General features: G+C 45.0%; 1 protein-coding gene across 2 annotated transcripts; it reads right to left on the reverse strand.

Moving 5' to 3' along the window:
* Positions 1–13: 13 nt before the first annotated feature.
* On the reverse strand, positions 14–26,244 carry SMPD2 (sphingomyelin phosphodiesterase 2). 2 transcript variants are annotated; one of them, XM_048496369.1, is made up of 12 exons: positions 25,974–26,244; positions 18,528–18,689; positions 11,931–12,027; positions 11,346–11,422; positions 9,581–9,674; positions 9,364–9,453; positions 8,892–8,974; positions 7,650–7,782; positions 7,123–7,227; positions 3,540–3,696; positions 1,789–3,218; positions 14–1,415 (listed from the first exon to the last, which is right to left on the reverse strand). In XM_048496369.1, exons 1-11 carry the CDS (start codon positions 25,994–25,996, stop codon positions 2,878–2,880), a joined length of 1,362 nt encoding a protein of 453 aa, XP_048352326.1. In that variant the 5' UTR covers positions 25,997–26,244; the 3' UTR covers positions 14–1,415; positions 1,789–2,877. The 2 variants fall into 2 exon arrangements, with proteins under 2 accessions (XP_048352326.1, XP_048352327.1); XM_048496370.1 differs by lacking the exons at positions 14–1,415; positions 25,974–26,244 and adding an exon at positions 23,363–23,520 and having other exon boundaries at positions 2,455–3,218.

Genomic DNA, 26,244 nt, shown 5'->3' on the forward strand with positions numbered 1-26,244 from the left:
GAAAGATTCTGGGTTTTTTTAAAGCATATTTTCATTTAATGGCACAGGAAAAATCTTGTCTTCCCTTAAATGAGAATGATTTGAAAGCAGTTGTTTAGCAAAATATAAACCTGCATGGTCTACAAACCACCTGTCCAGTACTCTTGAGTGTGGGACATAAGCACAGAAATCAAATACATGAGTACATGCATCAAACATGCGGCTCCAGGGAGACATAATTTAACTAAATGCTTTCAAAGATCTGCACCTGGGCAACCGATCAATATTTTTTATACTGCTGCTTGTTCCAGAGTAAGTGTTACTAGCTATTTCTCAGTTATCACAATTTTCTAAGCTTCAAACTAGTGGACTTGCAGTTGGTCCTATGGAAAATGGCACCCAGGGCAAGCTCTCAAATGGTGCCCTCCCCAGCTGCCCCCCTCCAAAAAGCCCCTTTTGGTAGGACATCTTTAAAATCCCAGAGTCGCTGGGATGTGGCAGCAGTTGGCTGCTTCACTGTCCTCTCTGGCCTGCAGGAGAGGTAGCAAAGACGTGTGAAGCAAGGAGTGAATGGGCAGGTGAGTTTGGGTGCTAGGTAATTCCTGGATAGCCACTCAGTCAGGCTCTTCCTGGTGAGGCAGTTGACTCTGGACTGCGCTTCTATTCAGCTGCTTCTTTGCCTGACTTGCTCTTTGTTTCACTCATCGCTGCTCCCAAAGAGTGGAGAAGTAAGCGAGGCAAAGAAGCGGCCGCGTAGAAGGGCAGGTCAGAGCTTGCTGCCCTGCCAGAAACAGCCTAACTGAATGGCTGCCCAGGGATTACCCAGCACCCAAACTCGCCCACCTGCACACTCTTTGCTTAGCTTATTCACCACCTCTATTGCAGGCCAGAGGGGTGAGGAAGCAGTCTGCTGCTGCGACCCAGCGACTCTTGAGATGTTAAAGGTGCCCTACCACAAAGGGCTTTTTGGTGGGGGGAGGGGGACTGGCCCAGTGCCCCTCCCACTAGTGCCTTAATGTGGCACCTGGCTTGTCTGGCCTCCCCCTGGATCTGTACTGCAGTTGGCAAGTACTTTTAGCTATTAAGCAATTGGGGGGAGCAGAGGAAAGACCACTCTTTTCCATGATGTTATGGTCTGTATCTGCCTCCCACCCCACTAAGATAACAACTGGAGGAAAAAAACCAGGATGCGAAATATGCCTAGGGGAGGATTCTTCCTCTTACTTGCACACTCATGTTTCCACCTCTCCTCCCCTGCTCCAAGATATTTTACAGAACTAGGAAAGTCAAAACACCTCATAGGCTGCTAATACCGCATGCTTTCACCAAGGGCATCCACTGTATCAAAAGATTTGCAACTGCATGTGAGGCTACTGACAGCCACTCATTGGAAATTAGCCCTGTAGCTTACATACAATGCTGTGAGATAGTCATACCTAAGGTGACCAGCTTTTTACTAGTGAAAAGCAGGGCACCCGCATGAGCACACTGCCTTTTGCGGCGGCGCTCCCCAGTCAGGAAACAGGGAAGCGCCCCAGAAGGCACTGCGGCAGCGCGGGAGGCACTCCCTCCTGCGCTGCCGCACTGCCTTCTGGGCGCTTCCCTGTTTCCTGATGGGGAGCGCCACCGCCGCAAAAGGCAGTGTGCTCCTGCGGCAGCGTGCGCGCTGCCGCACTGTCTTCTGCGCACGCGGCCGCAGGAGCACATTGCCTAATTGAGACAATGTCAAAGCCTGGCGGGACACGGGACACATTGCGCAAAAGCGTGAGTGTACGTGAAAATCGGGACGGCTGGTCACCTTAGTCATACCGGGACTTGGCACTGGGTTTTAGATGCTGCAACAGCCATACAATTGCAGCCTGGTATTGGGCAAGCCAGCCATCTCTTCACCTCAAGCCAAATGGGAACAACAGTGACTCGCATCATAAAAGTGTTGCAAGGGCGAAACTAATGCTGATGAGTACATTGTACATTCAGGTCTACATAAATGATGAATCATGTCAAGGACAGGATTTCATTGACAAATGCTACCTCCTTTGTTCATCTTAGGGAGCCAGAACAACATTCCAAAAACCAGGGCCAACAATTTATGATCCCTGAAATGAGATCTCCATTATATTTTAAAGCACTGCAATATTCTACATTCTTGTCAGTAGAAGGACCAGCTTGCAGGAATCCCCTCCTCCCCTCCCCCCAGTTATATCCACAGCAACATGACTATTGCTAGGAGCGTACCCAGAACTGGAAACAAGATCTGATTTGTTTTAAAAAGTACAGATCAAAGACTGGCATTGAAACCTTGCTAGTCACTCAAGCCCTTCCATTCCTGGCAACAACACAGCACACGGCTGCTAAGCTCAGAAAGTAGTGGAGGGAGTCACTACAAACACTGTACGTTCTAGCACATATCTTTTATGCCACTTTCTGCACTGCTTACGAAGTGGTATGAATCAGTCTCATGCTTCACACCGCACAGCTGGTTTATTTATTTATTTATTACTTTAGATTTCATAGTCCGCCTCATCCCCGAAGGGCTCTAGGTAGTTCACAATATAAGAAAAACCGCTGGTTTGTTAAAGTGCTACAACGAAGTCAGGTCTAGACATGCTTGCATTTCAGAATTTCCTTCTGCACAGTGCAATGGGCAATGGCACCACAGTCCCCATCCCACAATTTCTCCAGCGGATGGACAGAATCAACCATTCATACAAAGTTTATTTATCTGAAATGAAGCTATAAAACCTGTACAGCATCAAATGCTAAAATTATTGCCCCCCACCCCACACACATGCACACGTCCCTCTAGGCAAGAGAACCTGGGCAGCAGAGAGGGGCTTACTGGCTTTCACCTTCGGCAAGGGTCTCTTGGTCCCTACGGAGGCTCCAGTAGAAAAAGCATCAGCCAGAGCTTAGCTTGTCATGAAGAGACTGCAGCCCCACCCGCATTTGTTCCTCTGTCCCCTGGAGGATTTTCACCTCAATGGTGTGGAAGAGGTACAGCACGCTTGAGATGAGCAACACCACCACTGCCAGCAGGCCAAGCAGAGAGAAAGAGAATTTGGGGAAGGGCTGGATGGTTCTTCCAAACATGGAACTCAGGCCCATCGCTCCTTGCATGAGCAGCAGAAGTAGGGCCAGGACGGCCATGCGCCCACAGGAATACCGTTGGCGCTCTGCTGAAAGCAGCCCCACTCTCACCTCCATCCGGGCTTCATTCAAGATGTCTACCAGCCCTGGCTCTGGAAAAAAGAAAGAGCTCAATCACAACAGGTACTAATGTTAGTCAGATGACACTGTGAACACACATCTAGTTCCAACCCAGACTCTCAGGAGCTGGGAAGGCAGGCTGTACCTTCTGTTGGGTCCAGGGCAATCTAGGCTTCCTTGGACTATGACAGGAAGGAGCTAAGTATCTACCCTCTTCTCTGAGTAAACAAGTCTCAAAGGAGGTATTTGGTCAAAGAAACAAGCAAGGAACAGCTTCTCAAAGACATGCAAGCAGTCTCCAGGGTTTTCCATAATTATTCTGGTGCTAAGTAAAAAAACCCCTGGACTCTTACCAACTGTGGGATGATTTAGGGCTTTGCCTGATCCTTTTCTTTGCACAGACAGTGTGGCAACAACAGCTTCATGGTCCGAGTAAGGGATGCCCTTGCCAGGAACTGTTCCAGTGGTGGTCACATGACTGTTGCATCTTACGTCATACTGAGGTGAATCCTACAAGAAGGGAAGACCAGTAGATTGGAGAGTTGCACATTATCTCTTATGTCTGTAAAATTCTGTAGCTCGATTGTGATCTACGTGAGAAGGGACAGAGGAAGGGAGGGGCAGGATTGCAACAAAAGCTCCTCTGAAGAATAGCAACAGTTAGAAGGATCTTCAAGGATGAGCTGTTCTGTACTAAGCTTAACTTGATTTTTGTTTGCTTATCTGGCCACCTATTTTCCAATCACCTCCTTCACCACCTACCAAGTTACTTTATCATATCGACATTTCTTCCAGTATTATTCACTGTAACTGAAAACTGAAAATAATCCCGTGCTTCTACCTCTAGGCAAGAAAGGGTTTCTTGTCTTGGGGAAAACCAACCAAGTAGGCAGAAGAACATGGCCATACATTTTTTTAAAAAAAATTGTACCCCCACACAAATGGCCTGCATCATACCATTGCTTCTAAGTGGCATGGAATGCAGAACATTGTCGAGCATCGATTAAAAGAGAATGCACGGTGGAAAAAGGACGAAGAAATTGACCTCGACCATCCTCAAGTTGTTTACTAAAGAGAAAAATCTGACCATTTATCCCTTTCTCTCTTTGCACTTTTTTCACAAGCTTTCATATAAATCTGAACTGCCTGAGATGTAAAACCCATGGCTATATGTCTGCAGCTTTAAAGGCATTGCATCGTCTTTGCAGCAAGGCTTTTATATATTTAAAGGTTGTTGACAAGCTCCCCACTGACCTTATTTTCTCAAGGCTGAGAGAGCCCCCCCCCCCCCCCAATTATCCCCCTTTCCCTCCAGGACATGATCTTTTGCCATTTTGCTGCCCTCTTCTGAATTCCACCCATTAGTTAGAAAAAATGAATTGTGCAAAAGACCAAACTCTCATAGGGGGCAAGAGTTCTAGAAAGGCAGACAAGTCAGAACTCTCTGTAACCCTTTGCTGCTGTCCCTTTGACACCCAGATTGCTGTTCTAAGGGAACTGCCTTCCTTCTGGATTACTTGCTTTCCCCCCTTTCTTTGGCCGTTTCTGCACAGCAGCAGGAAACGGCTCTCCACTGGCATAATTCATGCCAGTGAACGCACGAGACTGTTCGCACCGTCTCGTACAGGCAGCGCCAAGGTTGCTGCCACCTGCAGAGGCGGCTCATCCCGTTCACCTACCTCTGCTCCCTGTGCAGCTCTGAACAGCTGGAGAGACACGCCCACACTGCCCTCTGACCTCCAGGGGTCGGAGGGCAGTGTGGGCATGTCCCTCCAGCTGTCCAGAGCTGCGCGGGGAGCAGGGGTAGGTGAACAGGAAACCGGAGGGGCCAAAAGCGGCACCTTCATGCCGGTGCGCTTCACACTGCGCCAGTGCGTAGATGCAACTTTTGAAAAACCTTGCTCAGGGAGCGAGTTTCAAAAGCGGCATCTTCGCACCGCTTGGGGGGCAAACATGGCATTGCTGTGATGCAGCAGCGCCAGCTGTGCAAACAGCACCCCAGGGAGGGTGTTTTTACCACACCTAGGGCGCCATTTTCCACCCATGCAGAAACAGCCTTTGTCTACTGGTTCTGGTGGGTTTTCTGGGCTGTGTGGCTGTGGTCTGGTGGATTTTGTTCCTAATGTTTCGCCTGCATCTGTGGCTGGCATCTTCAGAGGTGTCTCACAGAGAAAAGTCTGTTTTACACTGTGTTGCCTGGCTTATCTGGCCTCCCTTGAACACAGTGTGAAACAGACCTTTCTCTGTGAGACACCTCTGAAGATGCCGGCTACAGATGCAGGCGAAACGTTAGGAACAAAATCCACCAGACCACAGCCACACAGCCCGGAAAACCCACCAGAACCAGTTGTCCGGCCGTGAAAGCCTTCGACAAAGCCTTTGTCTACTTCTGTGAGAACATTGTGCTCTCCTCTCTCTCTCTCCATCCTAGCATAAACAAATAGTTAGGATGCTGACTCTACCCTTCCCTATCTAGTATGAGTTCTGCAATAGTAAAGCATTTCTGTTCCTGTTCTAAAGCAGCAACCCTTGTGTGAACTTAATTCTCGCAGCAACATCACAATCCTGGTGTTCAAAACAAGCTCTTTGTCAAGATCCCCTTGACCAGACTAGAAGACACCTGTAGGATCACAAAGGTTTCTTTACTGCAGGCATAAGTCAGATCAGGTACAGTTTCAAAGACAGCTCTACAGAGCTGTGAATCATATAAGCACAACTTCTCACTCCCCCTCCCATCCAGTCAGCAAGCAAGAGAGTGAAAGTAGTTTTGGGAATGTGGCCTTCAAAGGCCAGCACCAGGAAAAGCAGATAAAGCACACAGAGCAGAACCCACAAAATCCAGGCCTGACACTCTTAAATGACCAGAATGACCAGAACAAACAAAGCCACAAGCACCCACATTCAAATTAAGGGACTCACACTCTTTCTCCAAGAAGGACTGGATTACTTAGGCAGCTCCCCACCCCCCATTTTACAAACCATTTTATCTGATGTGAGTTCTTGGTAAAAGAACTGTCCGTGTTTCAGAATTTCAAAATACAGGAATTATCTCGGTGTCCAAAACTGATCAAACTCAACATGCAATGCAGAAAGTTCTTTTTACAGCAGTGCTCACAGCTTTGTATATTTCAGCTCTAAAGCCATGAATCCATAAAGCTTGAAAAGCTGTTCCCCTGAAATCAGCTATCAGATAAAACATGTCCAAATCAAACAACTAAATTCCATCTATTGCCAAAGAATGGGTTGCTTGCTTAAGAGGTGCTTAGTCAGGCAAGATATCATTTTGGACACCCACTGCCAAAAGAAGTGTAAACCGTTCTAGCTCAGTATGCTAGCACAGAGATATAGACTGGGATAGCAAAGACAGCAGCCCAGCTACTTCTTTAGTTTTGTGCAGAGGTGTATCCAGGGAAAATGGAGCCTGAGGCAAAATCTGAGTTTTCCACACACCCCAACAAGCTCCTTTTTTCCTAGATACAGAGGAGTGCCCAGGTTTACTGCTGGGCAGGATGGAAGGGACCCAGGCCTACCACTGAACAGGCCGGAAGGGGCCCAGGTCTACTGCTGGGCAGGCCAGAAGAGCCTCAGGTCTGCCTCTGGGCAGGCAGGCAGGGGTCCAGGTCTGCTACTAGCCAGGTTTGAAGGAGCTGAGTCGACGTGCTGGGAAGGGCTCCAATGGGTCAATAGCTCATAGGGCCCAATCCACTGACCTGTCAATGCCCTCTCCCTGCAACCCCCATAATCCACATGCAGAGATTTTCAGCTGGACAGGTTTCTAACAGAAGAGGCTGGGTGCAAGGACCCGACCAGTGCCCAGCATCCTCACACATGACTAGATGGCATGTGTCCCGGGATATGTGACACCACATGTCCCCGTGGTCCTGTGGGCTACCTTGGTCCAGTCTCCATTTTCTGTGCCTCCAAATCTTCACGTACCTTATAAAGAACATAGTCGATACGAATCCCTTGAGGATAAAACCGCATTTCCTTTTGATTTGTGAAACAGTTGGTTGGAATCAGAGTGCAGCCATCCTCACAGCCCTGCAAAGAAGACCAGAGTACAGATCTCATAACAATGTTTTGAGGGGGGGAGGCAGAATACCCCCCAATTCTTCCTCTTTTACACTCACTGTATAAACTGGCCAAGTTTTAATTAGAGCACCTGCAGCAGACTGGCTTTTTTAATTAGAGCACCTGCAGTAGCCTGGCTTGCAGCAGAAGTGAGCAAGGTGGGCAGATGGTTTTAGGAAGGAAAGGGATGTGCAGATGAAGCAGGGCATGCTAACCAAGACAAGGATGCCTACATGGATTTCTCACCTAAATAAAGTCTTGTGCCATTGTTATAAGGTCCCAAGCACTACCTTCTCTACAATGGTGTGAAATTTCCTATGCTGAGTAAAGAAGAAAAATAAACACCATCCATACCTTCCTGAACATTTCATGGTCTATGCACAAACACTCACCTCAACTTTCTCTGCAGCAGTGAAGGAGTCCTGCAGGCCTGCCCAGCCTCGTAACAGCCTAATGCCAACATCCTCAGGGTGCATATTCAGGTCTCCACCGAGCAGTACAATGTCAGCCCCTTTGGACGTATGCCTGGGAAGATGGGGCAGTCTCAGGATGGGAGGAAAGGAGGCCCCCTAGCCCTTCCAAGAATGCTTTCCACTAGATGAGATGCAGATTGCATTTGACCCAAATTCTTCTACCCACTGATGACAATGACCATGATCACTCCCCGTTCCTTCCTCACTGAAAAGGGCTGCCAGTAGGTAAGCTGAGCCTCTCACAAGCTAGAACTAGACAGACAGCATGATACAGTGGTTAGAGTGTTAGACCAGGATCCGGGAAACCCAGGTTTGAATCCCCAATAGGCCTGTGGGAAAAATGAGTCTCCTTTAATTGGAAAGCCCTGTGCTGATTAGATTCTGTTTCATCTGTTTGATGTTGTGAGACTGAGCAGGGAGTATTAGCTACCTGTCTCAGTCTCTCAAAACATTAAAGAGGTGTTATGCCAGGCTGTCCCAAGCCACTAACTGGCGGACGTGTAAGTATGATCAAGAGCTTGGCTTTTGGCTCTAATTGGTTGAATTAGATTAATCTGACTGTGATTGATGGATTCTTTTTTTAAAAAGCTTACTATAAGGTTAGAGTGGCTATTCTATTCTAAACCTATCTGAAATGCTGTAACTTTTCTTTGACTTTTATGCTGGCTGGAAGAAACAAAGGCCAACACATTTCAAGGACTGTGCTAATATTTGCATATTTGTGAGTGTTTTATTCTATCTCATGTCTCAGCTAATCTTCTGCTATTTATATGCAAATGTTATTATTACTGCTGAAGGACTTTTCATGTTGACTTTTTAATTTTCTTTCTTTTTATAATTTTTTTTAAATAAGTTATTTGGTCTGCTGTGTGCCCACTTACTCTCAAGAACCCATGTGAGCTGGGTGGCAAAGCCTAGGCTGCTTCTTTGACAGTCCCCATGAGTGGTGGAGGAGGACAAGGTATACACAGAGTAAAGAAACGTAAAAAAGAACTCTGGACCACTGCCAAGGAGGGATCTAGACAAGGAAAGCACCAAGACTGAGTTTGGGCCATGAGGATAATTGCATTCTACATAGTATCCACTGCAGTACAGATCTCATAACAATGTTTTGAGGGGGGGAGGCAGAATACCCCCCAATTCTTCCTCTTTTACACTCACTGTATAAACTGGCCAAGTTCCCAGGCCTGGACAACTCGATGAGGCAGGTAAGCATCTTTCTCCCGACAATACTCAGCATGAAGCTTAGGAAGAAAAAGTGAACATTACAATGTCACAACACATTAGGTATTCTCTGAGAACCAAGCTAGGAGATCAAGCTGGAAAATTTTCCCTCTTGAGAAGGCATCCTCAAGGAAGTTGCAAAAGTTTAGGATTATTCATGTGCACCTTCTGCTGACATGTTTTTTGCAGAACAGATATTGCCAATTTTAAGCCAAGCTGGCACAGGGGTTCTGTGCAGTCCTAGGCAAAGGGGTCATCAGTCTAGCCATCTATGATGATGGAAAGCATCTTACCACCTCTTCAAATGAAATTTTCTCCCCCCCGCCCATCTTTGTACCTCATGCCGTGCACCCAGTTCTGGCACTGGGAACATCAGTTACACTTCACAAATTAAAATACAATTACTCACGTGTGTCACATAAACGTTGAAGACTATACCCTGGATCTTTAACTCCACAAGCCCCACAGATTTCCCACAAAACCAGTCCCCATGCTGGAGCTGCAGAGGATGAAGCAGTAGACAGAATGAGACACACACTAGAATAGATATAGACTGATCCCCAACAGCCCATCATGGCAAAGAATGCTCCTTGCTGCCTCCCCAAACCGAAGAATTTTCCACTCACCATGTATGGGTAGCCATTCACAGAGTACTGGTACAGGAAGGTGTCTAAGATCTGGTGTTTAGAGAAGATGCAGAGTCCACTGCCAATCACCCCACTAAGACAGACAGACAGACAGACCCCACAGTTCACCACCATGATCCATTGCTATGCCATCAGTGATCATCTGGGCCTTCCAAGGTGAAATCCACATACTGCATTACTGCTGTGCTATAGCAATTACCTGCAATTGGGTCATCATGCATGTAATGAATTATTGCTATAGAATAACAATAGCACAATATCCAACTAGGTAGGATGATGCAGCCCAGGTGAACCCCTGTAAGGAACTCTTGTAAGCAAGAGTTTATGAACCACAACTAGCATTAAGAGCCCTTAGGAATGTATTCTTGACTCTAAGGAGGCACTGAGGTCTAGTAGTACCACTCAACATTACGGTGATCTGCTGTCTTGGTGGTTAACCTTGGGAAACAGCCAATGACTTGACATCCATCAAAAGCTGTACATACGAGTAATTTATAATGAGATGCCATAAGTGCATCAAAGTTGTGGGCAATAATGTTTGTTATTCCGTGCAGAATGAAATTGGGTTATTGGACAAGTCCAAAAATATTGGGTCAACTGATTAGTAAACATTGGTCAGGTACTCTGAAGTGTTCTCATTATTAAAATGAAAACAACAGCACTGATAATCAATGCCGATTACAAAAACAATTCACAGTGAAACCATAGAATGAACTTTAAAAATGTAAACAATAATAGTGTTAGGCAAACATGTCTATAAATGTGAACAACGGATTGAATGCTGTGGCTTTTGTCTGGGAACACCACAATCAAGGGGTGGCTACAGTTGTTTAAATTAACATGTTGGAGATGCCAACAGCCCAGGAGGTGACCAGCGGGAAAAGCTTTACCATACAGTGAAGCCTGTGCCTGCCCACTGCAAGTCTGAGGTGAGCAGCCCTTAGTCCTGACTTTGGCCCTTTCCGCACGGGCCATAAACGGCAGCTTGGGGACGGCAACCACTTCCACATTCGTGTGGAAACGGCCTTTGGTAACAAGGGGTGTTGTAGTGAACTAAGGGCTAGCCATATAAGTGGCTATATAAGTACCCCTGACTTGAATGGCCCAGACAATCCTGATCTTGTCAGATCTCAGACTGTGGAATCTGTTTCATTTCTGTTCTTACAGTAATTATCAGTACAGTCCTAAACACAGTGACACCCTTCTAGGTTCATCAACATCAGTGGGTTCAGAAGGGTGCAAATCCAGCTGCCCTGTAGCTGTACCAGAGTTCATTTACTGCAGTCTCAGAGGCAAAAACTTTGTGCTCACAAACAGTTCTGATAGATGCAGGGATAGTGTCACCTCCTCTGAAGTCATTCAAAAATCATGCTGGAAAGCAAAGGTCCATAAATGGCCAAAGAAAAAGAGCAAAGGACGGCTAATCCACCATGCAGGCAAGGCCTCTGCACAAGTTGTAAGTGCAGTTGATAAATGACGCTTTCAGGAAAATATTAGGAAAAGTCGGAACATCTTCCAAACCCAAGGTGCCCTTTAATGCTGTCATAAAACAGAAAAAAAATGTGGTTTCCTCCTACACTCATGAGGGGACTCTCCAGGCCTCTGACCAATCACGTCTGCATTGACGGACTATAAATTAAGTAAACATTTTTTTTATTAGCACTGTCCGTATACACTGCTATGAGTGGTCAAATGACAGCCATTCAGTAACTCATAGTCAAGGGTCTATCGTAGTTCATTTTACCTTTTGAAATAGTGGGAAGAAGGATAGCGGGCAGACAGTTTCTTTTTCAGCTCCCAGTAGTCTCTTTCACTCCACACCTGGAAAAGCAAAGAGGCTGAGATCTCAGTGACCTTTGGATCAAGGAACAAAAGTGGTGAGTGAACCTGGAGATCAGGCCTACTTTCACTATTCCCCCAGTCCCAGGGTAACAGACAGCCCCTTGCAGCAGACCTCTAGCTCAGTGATACAGCATCTGCTTTGCATGCACAGGGTCCAGCTCCCAGTATCTGCAGTCCAAAGGATTTGGCAGGAATGATAGGAAAGACCTGAGACCCCGGAGAGCTATTCCCAGTCTGAGTACATAATGCTGGCCTTGATAGAGTTTGATTCACGTGTTTATTAACTATATGCACACAACAGTGTAAACTATGCACCATGCTTTAAAAATGTTATAGTCGCTCTGAAGGCAAGCTACTTCCACTTCACTTTACAGCAGGTTGGCTAGTGTTTTGCTCCATTATTTTCATGGCTAAGCTGAGATATGAACTCCCTGATTCAAGCCTGACAATATCGACTAGAGCAGATTTGTTCCTACTAGGTCCTCACCTCCTGTAAGAGTGCTAAGTCAAATTCTTCCTGGTCGAGGACATCTCCGATCAGTGCGATGCGCTCTTGCCGTAATTTGCTCAAGTACCGAAGGGCCCTGGAAGGGAAACAAATTGATATGTTGCTGCTGGTTGGCAAATAAAGACTGTTTTGAACAGGGTTTACACTCTGGCCTGGTTGCTTCGTTCTCTTTGGAGAGGCCAAAGTGGCCAAGAATGTCCTTTTCTAGTTTAGGCTGGCTTCCTAGCTACCAGTCTAGCTGCAACTGTCACTACAAAAAACTGGTCTGATTTTAGTCACACTATTAAAGATATTCATAGCAAACTACTGAAATGCGCTCTATCATGAAGATGATTCAGAAGCATCAATCTTGGCAAAATAGACCAGCTAGGACTTTTACTGGGATCCATCACAAAGAACACAGACTTTTCCTGTTACAGAAGCACTGGCTTCCAGTTTGCTTCCAAGCTCAATTCAAGGGGACTGGTTTTGAGCCCTAAAGCATTTGGGCCTCATCAGCATTGAACCCTCTTATGTCCAGCTTCTGGTCTGGTCAAATGACATAGGGCAGTGGTGGCGAACCTATGGCACGGGTGCCAGAGGTGGCACTCAGAGCCCTCTCTGTGGGCACACGCAAACAGAGTTCGTCATGTGTGGCGGGGGGAGATCGCGCCCCCCCCCACCCACATCTAGGCTGGCCTGGGCCACTGGGCTCTATTATTAGCATTAAACCTAAGACCTAGTTTTGGGGAAGCAATGCAGGTAACCCTATTAAGCACTGTTAAACCCCACTGATTTTCATGTGAAGAACTAAAGTGCTATCCTTTACCTGGGAGTAAGCTCGGTTGCTGGCAATGGGACTTGATTCTGAGTAAACCCTCCTAGGGTCGTGATTCACCCGTTCAAAGAGTTGCACGGTTGCTTCAAAGCAAAGCCACCAACTACCACCAAGCTTACTCCCGAGTAACGCACGCCTCAGAGCCAACCGTTTTTTTCTAAACTAAACCCTCAGTATTCAGGTTAAATTGCCATGTTGGCACTTTGCGATAAATAAGTGGGTTTGGGGTTGCAATTTGGGCACTCGGTCTCGAAAAGGTTCGCCATCACTGACATAGGGGGCATTGGTTGCCCTCACTGACGATCTCTGTAGATGGCTGGATCAAGACAGGTCAGTGCTGCTCTTATTACTGAGTCTGATGGAAGCATTTGACATGGTCAACCATGAACTATTGGCCCACTGCCTTGCCAACACTACTGTCTGTGGAATAGTCTTGCAATGGCTAATCTCATTTCTCCAAGGTCAGGGACAGAGGGTTGTGCAAGAAGAGAAGATGCCATCACAGCACTCTCTGGTGTGCAGACTACCTCTGTTGGTGATCCTCTCTCCAATGCGCCCCTTTCGCTCTGCAAGTCTGAAGTTTTAGGTTGGGTTGCCACCAGTATGCAGACGATATCCAGCTGTCATCTGTTGATGGGACAGCTGGCTAGATACTACCATAACAAAACAATTTCAGTTTCACAGTTAAAAACTCAATAATAATGAATCAAAACTACTGCAATCATTGCACCTCCAGATGGAATTTTGGCTCATTCGACCTCACCTAAAGAATAAGCTACATGAGACAAAAAAAAGGAAAAGGAAGGTGTGATGGAATAGTACTGTAAAACTAGCAAAATCACACACAACTGTGAAAAGCATCTTTGCCTTTTGATCTCCTGGAGGGAGGACAGGAAACTATGCAGAGGTGCTAGGATGAAACTTCAAAGGCCTAAGTTACCTCATGGCCTGAACAGAGTTTTCCTGAGAAGGGGAAAACAAAGGTTTTTGAATTCCATCTTGAGACGTGGCCAGAGAAACATCTCTGGGCCATGGGTTCCCGGAACGGGGACAAAGAACCAAAAGGGACGTAACCAGCTAAGCAATCCCTTAACCGCAATCATGTTTTATTTCTTTTATTTCTGTTTTTCAATTAAAATTGTTGAGACCTCAGCTGGTTGGAGTTATTGGAGAAAAGAACCCAGGTTTTAATGAAACAAGCGTGGCTCTCCCAGGCTTGCTTTCATGATAGAAGGGAAGAAGGCAAATAAGGGAGTCAGGATTTATTGAAGATAATGATCCTGCGGCTAGACTGGAGTGCCAGTCACCAACTCCTGATGGTGTGCAACTGACACCAGAATAGACCATCAAGAGTTTGGCAGTGACTCTGGATGCTTTCCTATCAATGGAGATGCAGGTCAATAATGTAACCAGAGTGGTGTTTATCCACCTACACCAGATCTGGCAGCTGGTCCCTTTCCTGACTCACCCTGATCTTCTCTGTTATCAGATTCAAGGTTTGGGTATTGACCTTTAAAGCCCTAAATGGTCTGGGACTGATATACCTGCAAGACTGTCTCTCTCGATACATGCCACCAGAGAACATTACCCTCAGCAGGAGCTAGTTTACTGGTGGTCCTTGGTACAAAAGTTATCTGGCTGCCCTCAACCAAAGCCAGAATCTCTTCAGCTCTCGCCCCAGTCCAGTTGAATGCTGTGTCACATGAGACCCAGGCCCTGTGGGATTTGTTAAGATGGAACTCTTCCACCAGGCTTGTGGTTAAGCAACAGTTTCCCTCCCACTGGCCTTCCCTCTCACTTTCCCTCCCACCCCCCTGTTCTCTCCCCCTCCCCTTTTAATCAAGTTGTTACTCTATTTTTGATTCTCTTCCTATACGACTTTGGTGCTCCCTCTTATTTCCCCTTTGACAGCTCCGCTATAAGAAATGTTCACACCATGAAGTGTTGACATTTTTAGGATTTTACTATACACAGTGTATAACTTTTTATTGCAAACTGGAATTTTAGCTATGTTGTGACCTGCTCTGAGCCCAGCTTGATTAGGAAAGGGCTGGCCAAAAATAAAATAAATAATAGAATAAGAATGACACCCTCCTCTTATACCAACCTGCCCAGGTCCCAAGGTCAATGAGTGAGGCCTTATCTAAGGTAAGAAGGTTATGAGAGGATCTTTTCACCTCCAAGTTATGGAAGATTTGAGGCTGAGTTTACACTAGCCCCTCTGGAGAAAGCTGAAGGCATCTCTGTTCCAGAAAAATAACTGATGCCTGTTTGACAGCATCATGTCTTATTTTGTCACGTCCTTTGAATAGTTTCATATTCCTTTTCACTGCGCTCTCTCTCTCTCTCTCTCTCTCTCTCTCTGTATATACACACACACACACAAAATTCTGAACATCAGATTGGAAAAAGTCCACAAGGAGGGGGTGGGGTGGATTTTTGCAGGAAAATCAGAGAGGGACAAGGTAAGGTAGATATTAGCCATCCCTCCCAAGTACCTGAACAGACATCACAACTTGTGAGGGATGTGTGTGTCATGATTTCATGATGTTAAGTTGCAAGATCTTGGCTGCCTGTGGTGTGTGGGTGTCTAATATTCCTAATAAATGTATTGTCAAAGCATTCATGGCCGGAATCAACTGTCTGTTGTGGGATTTCTGACCGGCTAGTAGTTTTTGCTTCTAACGTTCCACCTGCATCTATGACTGGCATCTTCAGAGGCATGTCATAATAAGATGTGTTTCTCTCTGTGAAAACTCACAACAGACATCCTCAATCAACTTTGCAAAATGGTAGCAGAGGCAAGGATTTCTCCGTCTTGTGAGCGTCTCACAATTCTTCCTTCTGTGTTGGGAGACACCCTGGGGACCCCAAATAGGGCCAAACAGCAGCATAGCAACTTGCTAACTAATAGAAACAGAATGAAGCTGCAGCTTCTATGTGGGATAACCCCCTGTGACCCCACCCTTCACTATTTGCATGTCTGAACACTCTGCCAAATGGATAGAGGCACTCTGAGAACACCGTACAGGTTAGACTTATCTGAGAGCCAAATGAAACTATCACATTTGTTTGTTTGTTTGTTTGTTTAATTTCTAAACCGCCCTCCCCCTAGGGGCTCAGGGGGGTGAACAACAATGATAAAACAACTTAAAAACATACCATAAAAACTGAATCACAATAATAAGAATAAAAACCGGAACCGTATCTCGTCAGATGGCGTCATCCTCCCCCCTCCCTACCTTTATGCCCACGGGAGGCCAGATGAAATGGCAGCGATGTTTTTAGTCAGGATGGCCAAATGCCTGGCAAAACAGGTCTGTCTTACAGGCCCTGCGGAAACTCTGTGGGTCCCGCAGGGCCCTGATCTCCCTTGGAAGCCTGTTCTACCAAGTAGGGGCCAGGGCTGTAAAAGCCCTGGCCCTTGTAGAGGCCAGCCTGATAGCTTCAGGGCCAGGGATCACCAGGAGGTCCTCCTCCGATGAACGGAGGGGCCCAGCAGGGCAATATGGGGAGAGGCAGTCTCGTAGGTATGCAGGTCCAAGGCCTTTAAACATGACCCGGAACTCGATCGGCAGCCAGTGCAGCTGGTATAGGAGTAATCCGGTCCCTGCTTGACACTCCTGTAAGAAGCCTGGCTGCTGTGTTCTGTACGAGTTTCAGTTTCCGGATCAAGGCTAAAGGCAAGCCTTTAAGCATTAAGAGAGGCCAAATTTTTCAGATCACTTCAGAGAAGACAGGGAACACTTTGTGCCAGAATCCCAGAATCCCATAGTATCAAGGAAGCGCAGCCCCTGGGTTCTGCTGCAGGAGAAACAACTTCATCATTTCCATTCTGTAAAGGGGAAACCTGGCAGAGAAAGGAGCTTTTTTGCTCCTATTTCCAAATAAGTAGAATCCAGGAGTCTATAGTTAGAGTGTACAAACAAACAAACAAACAAACAAACACACACACACACACACACACACACACACACACACACACACACACACACAAGAACATAAGAACAAGCCAGCTGGATCAGACCAAAGTCCATCTAGTCCAGCTCTCTGCTACTCGCAGTGGCCCACCAGGTGCCTTTGGGAGCTCACATGTAGGATGTGAACACAATGGCCTTCTGCGGCTGTTGCTCCCGATCACCTGGTCTGTTAAGGCATTTGCAATCTCAGATCAAAGAGGATCAAGAGATTGGTAGCCATAAATCGACTTCTCCTCCATAAATCTGTCCAAGCCCCTTTTAAAGCTATCCAGGTTAGGGTGGCCTATCACCACCTCCTGTGGCACTCCATATTCCAAACACCAACTGCTACACATTATGGAAGAAGTGTTTCCTTTTATTAGTCCTAATTCTTCCCCCAGCATTTTCAATGAATGCCCCTGGTTCTAGATAGGAGAAAGAGAGAAAAATTTCTCTCTGTCAACATTTTTCTACCCCATGCATAATTTTTTTTTTTTGTAGACTTCTTAATCTGTATATCCCCTCAGCTTCCTCCTTCCAAAACTAAAGAGGTCCCAAACGCTGCAGCCTCTCCTCATAGGAAGGTGCTACCAGTCCCCTCAATCATCCTTGTTGCCCTTCTCTCTGCACTTCTTTTCTATCTCCCTCAATATCCTTTTTGGAGATGCAAGCTACCAGAACTGGACACAGTACTCCAAGTGCGGGTCAGCCTATCTACTTGCTTTTATATAAGGGCATGACAATCTTTGCAGTTTTATTATCAACTCCTTTCCTAATTATCCCCAGCATAGAGTTTGCCTTTTTTCACAGCTGCCATGCACTGAGTTGACATTCCCATGGAACTATCAACTAAGACGCCCAAATCCCTTTCCTGGTCTGTGACTGATAGCACTGACCCCTGTATCGCGTATGTGAAGTTTGGATTTTTTGCCCCTATGTGCATCACTTTACATTTTGCTACATTGAACTGCATTTGCCATTTCTTAGCCCACTCACCTAATTCTATCAAGGTCCGCTTTGGAGCTCTTTCGCAACTCCTTGTGTGGTCTCTCACCAATTCCTCTACATAATTTGGTATCATCTGCAAATCTTGGCCACCACAGCTACCCACCTCCCCTACTTCCAGGTCATTTATGAATAGGTTAAAGAGCACTGGTCCCAAAACGGATCCTTGGGGGCTCACCACTTCCCACATCTCTCCCTTGTGAGAACTTCCTATTTACACTCCACTCTTTTTTGTTTCCTGTTTCTCAACCAGTTTTAATCCATAGGAGGACTTCCCCTCTTATTCCTTCATTGCTGAGTTTTCTCAACAGTCTCTGGTGAGGAACTTTGTCAAAAGCCTTTTGGAAATCCAAGTAGACAATGTCCACCGGTTCACCCCTGTCCACATGCCTGTTTACACCCTCAAAGAACTCTAGTAAGTTTGTAAGACAGGATTTGCCTCTGCAAAAGCCATGCTGACTCTTTCTCAGCAGGTGGTCTTTGCTATTTTTTATACATGTTTTATAATTTTATCTTTAATGACAGATTCTACTAATTTACCAGGAACAGATGTCAAACTGACTGGCCTGTAATTTCCCGGGTCCCCCCTAGATCCTTTCTTAAAGATTGGTGTGACATTGGCCATCTTCCAGTCTTCAGGGATGGAGCCTGATTTCAGGGATAAGTTGCATATTAAAGTGAGAAGATCAGCAATTTCATGCTTGAGCTCTTAAGAACACACACACACTATGCTTACACCCAGACAAATTTAACCCTCTCAGCTACCTCAGTCAAAAGTGTAGGTAGGAAACTTACCAGCAATTGAGGTCAAAGACTCGGAGCTGGAACAAAGGATCCTTATCCATCACTGTGGGGATCAGACAGTGTTCTCTCAATGGGGCTGTTGGTTTCAAATATCGATGTTTCTCTTCCAGCTCTCTGACAAGTAGGGTGGAGTCAGACTTTGCCTTCTCCCCTCTGCCAAGAGAAAGAGATTATGACTGCAATACTGTAACTAAGACCCTGTGCGCAGGCAGCCATAAGCAAGGAAGGAGAGAGGGAGGAGGACATGTAAGTGTCACTGTCACTAATTCAGTCAGGATCACGTGCTCTTATGTCTGTACAAGGTCCACAGATGCCTCGCTTTGCTAAACCTCTCAGGCAACAGTACAGGGATAGGTGCCAGGCTAAGACAAAAAAGCTTAGCAAGGTATACAGCATTAAAGGGACATCCTCAGGTCACCGTAGGTCCACTCTCGTACAAGCTAAGATTTCTCAGTGTTGATCGCCACCACTGTGCTCCCAACATATACCAATTAATGATCAGAGTAAGGGCATGTACAGTTAAGGAAAGGTAATGATTCTTTTGGTTAAGACCTAATTTGTTATTGTCGTCACAGTATACTTTTTTTAACACCTACACACAAACAGGTTCCCTAGACCTACCCTTTCAGTTTTTAAAGCACACTTCGTACATCTCTCGACCAGATTCTAAAGCATTTTTACACTGCCATTTCAAACTACATTGGATGTAAAATTATAGACTTTGGCTCAGGACTCTGCAGCTTCTTTGCCTGAACTTCCTAGAGGAAAGTACGTTTCAGTAGATGGGTGCACAGTTCATAATCTGAAAAGACCACTGACTTCTTGAATTTCTTTCAGGGATCTGCTTTCAGCCAGGATGGAGCATTTGCAACAGAATCATTGGTAACCAAGTCCCCATCTAATCTAAACTAACCCAATTTAGCTCACATATTCAGAGGCCCCAAATACCTCATCATTGTTATGGTTTTCTGCAGCACTTAAGGCAAGGGACTGGGTACTTTATTAATAAAGACTAGACACTCAACAGGACTTGTTCAAGAACTCAAGACTATACATCTACCACGTGATGGCCACAGAGATTGTACGGCAGCTGCAAGTTCCCCAAGGGAAATCAGAAGAGGAAGAACAGAATTTAATTCAGAAGTAGGGGTCCAATTTGGTTTGGAGTGCAGAAAGTTGGACAGGCTCCTCCCTCCCCCTGCACCAACTTCTCAACCCAAATTGCGGGGGGGGGGGGGCATGGTTATTTGCACCATCGAAGAGGCTGCATATGCACTGTATGGCTTTCATATGAAGCCTTGCATTCACTCTATCCCTACAGGGAAAATAAGTCAAGGTTTTTTTCGGGTTAGGAAAATGGGGTGGAAGGCGGCGGCGGGGGGGTGGGGAGGGGGAATGTAATAGCCTGCTGCAGTCCAGATCTGTTGGGACCATGTAGTGCTTCTTAATTGAGTTCCTCTGGGGAACGTGCACTTGCCATATGGATGAAAGCCCCTGTGGTGCATGTAAGGTGTACTTCGTTAAGAAGTGTATGAAGGAGCAGGAAACTGTTTCTCAAATTCTTTCCCCCAATGCTTTTCTCTCCCAATTCCTTTGTGCTACCTTAATAGATTTTCCCTGTCCTGCGGAATTAACAATAGAAGTAAACGGTGTGACTGTTTATTACTAGAATTAGTATCTTGCCTGTAAACACTATGTACATTTCAAAAGTCATATGTAGTGTCTGTAAAAAGTGACAGTCACCTGTTGAACATGGGCTCATTTTTGCATGATGCCCTTCTATTTTCTACTGCTTCTGGGGTGGACCTCCACTTTCTGACTTCCTGGGAAAACTGGCATCTCATTAGAGAAACACTAGTCTCCCTATAAGCATCTTCCCTATGTGTAGACAAAATCGAAGTAAGTGAAACAGGAGTCCAGTGGTCTCTTAAAAACTTACTACACTTATTCCATCATGAAGTTAGCTCTGATTCGCTTTTGTTAGTCTTCAAGGGCTGCTGTTATAACTAACATGGCTATACATCTGGAATTATTACCATTTCTTACTAGTGAGTCATCCCCTTTTACATTTTGCACACATAGCAGAATACTAAAATGTTTACAAAAGCGGGGCTACTGAAATCCACAGAATAAAACAGTGCATTTGCCGTTGTCATTTTCTTTCCTCAAAGAACACACACCAAACATGAACTTACAATGATCAGGCAAAAATTTGATTAAGAGCGCTTTCTTATAACTATATTAAGAAACCTAGCTATTTACTCTAAAGCACCACCCAAAATGTTGTTCAAAAGAAATGTTGTCTTTTGTTGGTGGGTCGAGCCTTCAGAGGGTATTATTTACCCTTTTATTATTTACCCTCGCCTCAAAGATGGCATCACAAGTATGTGTCTTCAAAGTCTGCACACAGGCTATCTTGGATGGCAAAGTTTCACGCTAAGTGCTAATCTCCTGTTCTGCCCCAGGAGAGAACACCTACATGTCTCAACACGCCAAGTAAGAAGCAATTTAAAAACAAAGAACACAATCAAAACAAAGAACACAATCAAGGCTAGGTATGCATTTGCTCTAAAATGAGCGAGCATCATTAAAGAATTGCCTTTCAGCAGCTTTCTACAAGACTATGTTACCCGTAATAAAATAAAAAGCACAATTTTTATTTTATATTATTCCCTGCTTATTTAGTCATAAAATGTTTGGATAGGTTTTTTTTAAGGTCCCCATCGTGCACGTGACTGTTGGAGGAATCCAGGCCTGACTCACGAAGCCACACCCTCCGCTTTAATGGACCTACAGCTGAAACATAAAGGACTCATGAAACATCACAAAAGGGTGGGGGACTTGTGACTGCTTTTACCAACCGCACCCAGGAAGAACACCTTTGGCAGTGGCCACCACCTTTTGTCTCCTGACGGGATCAAACTGATAAAACCCAAGGTGGGAGCCTTGGCCACCTATGAGATCACCCACAGCAGAGAAGGCCCCTGCTCCACCCCCTGGACTTGCCTTCCACCAATGAGAAAATAGGACCTTTTATTATTTACCCTCGTGTTTGAATTTTCCCCCTATAAACTGTGTTGCAAGTGCCTTGTTTGGCGCGTTCGTTTTAGTAAAGTGCTCCTGCATTCAAGATTCTTGTGTCTGTCCTTACTTCCATTGGAAACCCCTCTCTTCTTGCTGGGCCGGGTTTCGCTGCCGCCCGGTTGATACTGTTTCAGTTCAGCAGCATTAATTTTTACTCTGGCAGCGGGTAACAACTAGAATATGCATCCACCAATAATCAGGATACCTTTTACATTACATTAAAAGTGACAGTGAGGTGAGGCTTACTTCTGACAACTCAGATGTGTATCATGATTTCCAAACACTACTAAAGATAAATCATGTTTAACTGGTTTGATCTGGATTGGAGTATTTAGCCTAGGGGTGATAGGAAAAAGAGTTCTAATTCAACTTCTGCTGTCAAACAGCCTTTATAACCTGTTTTAGCAGCCGATCGTTAACGGATTTTTGTGTCATTTCTGACATAACTGTTTTGGTTCCTGACTGCTAACAGATTTTTTTTAACCATTTCACACACAAAAAAAACACTTTTGTTCCGTTTGCACAGCAGCACTGAGTCAGTTTCTTCTTAAAGCCTTGTACCCTCTTTCAGATTACAAATTCTAAACGGAATGTCCTTTGTTGTTGGCCTGAATCCAAGTAACTGTCTCTGAATGACTCTGGCCATTTCAAACAGTGCGGCTATTTTTTCCTGCCTTTTTCCAAACTGTGTTCTTTTTCAAAGGGTTCAAACAGCACACTGGAGTGATTCAGAGGTGCAAGGAAGAACTGAAAACAGGAAAGAGCAGTTTTCATTTAAAAAAACTGGATACCAACAGGCCGCAAGTGGCTCTGTCCAAAAAGATTTTAAAAATCCATCAGCAGCTGGGAGCCAAAGCAGTTGTGTCTGGAACGGCACAAAAAAAAATCTGTGGGCAATTGGATGCTCAAACGGATTATCAGGGCAGTCTGAAAGGGGCCTTTCTTTTCTTTTCAATCAACTCTGCACTACTGAACCGCTGCAGTGCGGCGACGCGCTTCTGAAGAGCCCCACGCCTTTGTCACAGACAGGGCAGTCTTTTCCAAGTTTTTTAAAACATTCAAACTTTTGTGCTACAGCAGTAGGCAATGCAGCAATTCAATGTTATATTTACAGCATTCTTATGCTTGAAAAAACCGGACAGGAAAGAAGCTGTGTGGTTTGAAATGGCCAGCGCGCTTCAGGCATGGCTTATTAATAGGTTTAAATACGCTGTAATGAATCCTCTGCACCAACGTCGCTCTACTTGGAATCGGGCCAACATCCGGTTTAGGAGGGCCAAGTGAAAGAGGCCCTGGTGGCAACTGTGTAAACACCCCCCGCCCCCCCCCAGCCCAGACAGTCACTAGACAGAAACACAGATCTCATCATACTAACAAAGCGTAGCACCTTCATATAAAATTCCCACGGCTCCCTGGCGCTTTCGCCGCACTCTCTCTCATCCAAGGCAGACTTGCAACTTTGCATTTTAAAAGGAGCCATCATTAAAATCGTTCTCCGGGCTTCTATCCCCGGTCGATAAAAGGCATGCCAAGCATTTCTTCTGTACCGATCCAGTTTCAGATCTTGGATTGTTTGTAAAGAACACAGAGGTGAGCTGAGAACATCCCGGACCCGGACAAACCCAAATGAAAGGCTATTTAGAGCAAATGCGGATGGAAGAGAAAAAAGAACCACCGCTTTGCGTCATGGGCGACAAGTGGCCTGGAGACAGCCCAAAGGGCTCGGGAGAACCAAGGCCTACCTGACAGGTGGCAAGAAATACAGCCGAGCCGACCCCGCTCCCAGTCTTCATTCTCTCTATCCTCCCTACTGAACCGGGCGAAAATTCATAGCGAGGCAAGCGAGGACTCCCGCAACTACAGCCAGCAGGCAGAGCCTAGAGGTATAACGCGCGATGCACACCGGGACGTGTAGTCTTTCGGCCAGACAATAACCGGAGTCTAAGCATGTTTCTTTTCCCATAAAAACTACAAACTCTCTACGGTGGCACTATTTGCTCAAACAGTTTAAGAGTCGAAGCTCAGAAAGAGGGCGGGGAATTAAAAGGGAAAGGTTGGCGAGCAACGTAATTAAAACACGTGAAGCTCAGCAAAGGGGCAATCCTTGAAGCTACAAGGGTTTTTGTTGTTGCTGTTCTTTTGCATAAAAGTGATTTTCTACTGCCAGATCCCCACATCGGGGTGGAGTGAGGAGTACATTTAACTGGTGCAGGGACGGGAGGTCCCGAGGTGCTTGGTGGCGACCCAAACTTCCCCTTGCCGAGAGGAAAAAAGGAACAACAGATCATGCCTAATTATATTTTTAGAAATGCGTTTGTTGTATCTGTTGTCTAGATATTTTGTGAGATTTGCTGGCACCAGGCAGAAGTCGTGTTAGAGCATTCGGGACTTCTTGGCCCAGCTCATGCATTTCACATATAAACACAGAACTGTGCAGTTAAAGAAGGGGTAATATGTGAATGAGACTGAGAACTTGAGAGGCAGAGAACGTGTATACGGCTGGGGAAGGCAATGACAAACAATTGACAATTCTATTAACATAGTCTGCCTAGTAAACGCTCTGATGTGAAATCATCCCATGGATCAGTAATGATGACCCGGTGCTTGCACCTTACCTTATGGTATCAGGAACTACAAGTCCAAGAGTTTCTTGGCATAAGAGCCCAGTTATAGTGAGCATATATACTACCTGCATGAGAAGTGTGTATACCAGTTTGCAAGGAAGTCACATTACAAATGGAACTGGGGAGTGTAGGGTTTATGTGTGTAGAGTGTACATGTGTTTAATGTAACACAATTAACACATTGACATCAAAAATCAAGTATACACTGTATACAGATTGTAAATGTATCCACTGTAGTTTGAGAGCCAGACTAGACAGGAAGGGGGGGGGGCAAAGGTAGTGGAGCAACTACTTCAGCTCATTTTTATGCCTTTCAGTATCTAGTTTGTGGTACAAAACTCTTTCAAGTAATGAAGGTCAGAAATAAGATTTTACAAATCAGAGGAATCTTAAAAAAAACCGGAGGTAGCTCTTGTTGCTGTTATTGAAGAAATAAAACAATTCAGAGAACAATTCTGTGGGAAGCATATCTTGTAGCAGACAGCATGGACATTTTCCAGAGAAGGAAAGGAATGAAATGGAAATGATTTCACAAAGTATCTGAGCCTGAAAAACCATGTCCTACAATCTCTGATCTTTATACAGAAGGAACTTTTTGATGCAACTTTGGACAGCATCACCTGTGCATTAGAGAACAGTATCACCTGTGCATTTGAGAGCAATCAGTAGCATTAGTTTTACATTCTGCTTGTTCCTAAAATATATGGGACTTGAGCCCTGGGAACTGGAGGAAGCTTCTACAATCTGCTGATGATCTTTCTGAAAAATTTCCTTATGAAACAAGTTCACCTGAAAAAAAAATCTTCACATCTACTTTTGGAAAATAATATGAACTACTTCCACTTATATTATTAAATTAGAATAACAAGAAACAACTTCAACTAGTTTTTAGTGAAGTGTGGATAGTCTTGAGGATCTTTTGCACACCCCCATTGATTGTGGCAGAATCTGAAAGAAGTTGCAGCAAACTAACACTCCTCCAAAAATGCAGGCATTCTAAAATAGCACAAGAATAGTTGAGGCTCCTATCCATCTTGTCTACTTGCAAGAGAAACTGATGTTGGAGGGCTAATTGAAGGATTTTGGAATTGGCTTAATGTTTGCAGCCATGTTATTCTGTTAGGAAAAAACTATCAAGACATTGACAGGTTAATGCCTGGCTTATGATGAAAAAGTTTTTTAAAAGTTAGCAAACCTGTAGGACTCTTAGGCTGGGTGTTATGCAAATATAGCAAAGGTGGTCATTTTTCGGAAATGCAAACACGGATTAGTAATTTCTGAATTAAAACATTTTTCTCATGGCTCATGAGTTTGTATGTATGGGAAGAAGGGATTGTGGTGTCAGTGTGTATGTGGAGGTGTGTGTGTCACAAGTTTGTACTGGGCCTGAAAAAATAATGTGTGGTCCCTGTCTGCCATTCCTTTTCTGTGCATTTGAAAAATCCTGCAGAAAATATCCCAATATTCTGTTTATGTAAATAACTCTTTCTGGTCATCTGTGAACACCAACTTTCTGGATTTGGAAATTATTTAGAATTAAGATGTTCTGTGCTTTGAAAAACATAAACCTGTATATTAACGTTTAACCAAAATTATGTACTATACTTTCTATCGAAGTTGTTGACAAAGTAACTCAAAGTACTGCTTTAAAGTACGATACAAGTTCTACCAATGAAAGGATGAGCAAACATTTTGTTACATTACACTGGTAAAAAGATACAATCCTTACCTTATCAAGCATTGCACATTCATTTTAGTTCATCAACAGGTAAAAGTGACCCACTCCACTTGCTCTTCTGGCTGGATCGTTTCATTTGTGCTCTGAGATATGGTGCCACACACACATGCAAGAAGTCAGAAGTCAGTTCCATATCTTGCCAGTTCATTGAAAAGCACCATCCTTAAAAATAATTTTTGATCCACAGTTTAACGTCTGTTGCTTTTCCCAGTACAAGATACATGACAGTCAGGCTGTGTCTCCAAGCAGAATTGCAGACTTT

The sequence above is a fragment of the Sphaerodactylus townsendi genome, linkage group LG05 (genome assembly GCF_021028975.2).
Source record: "Sphaerodactylus townsendi isolate TG3544 linkage group LG05, MPM_Stown_v2.3, whole genome shotgun sequence".
In the NCBI taxonomy this organism is placed as follows: Eukaryota; Metazoa; Chordata; class Lepidosauria; order Squamata; family Sphaerodactylidae; genus Sphaerodactylus; species Sphaerodactylus townsendi.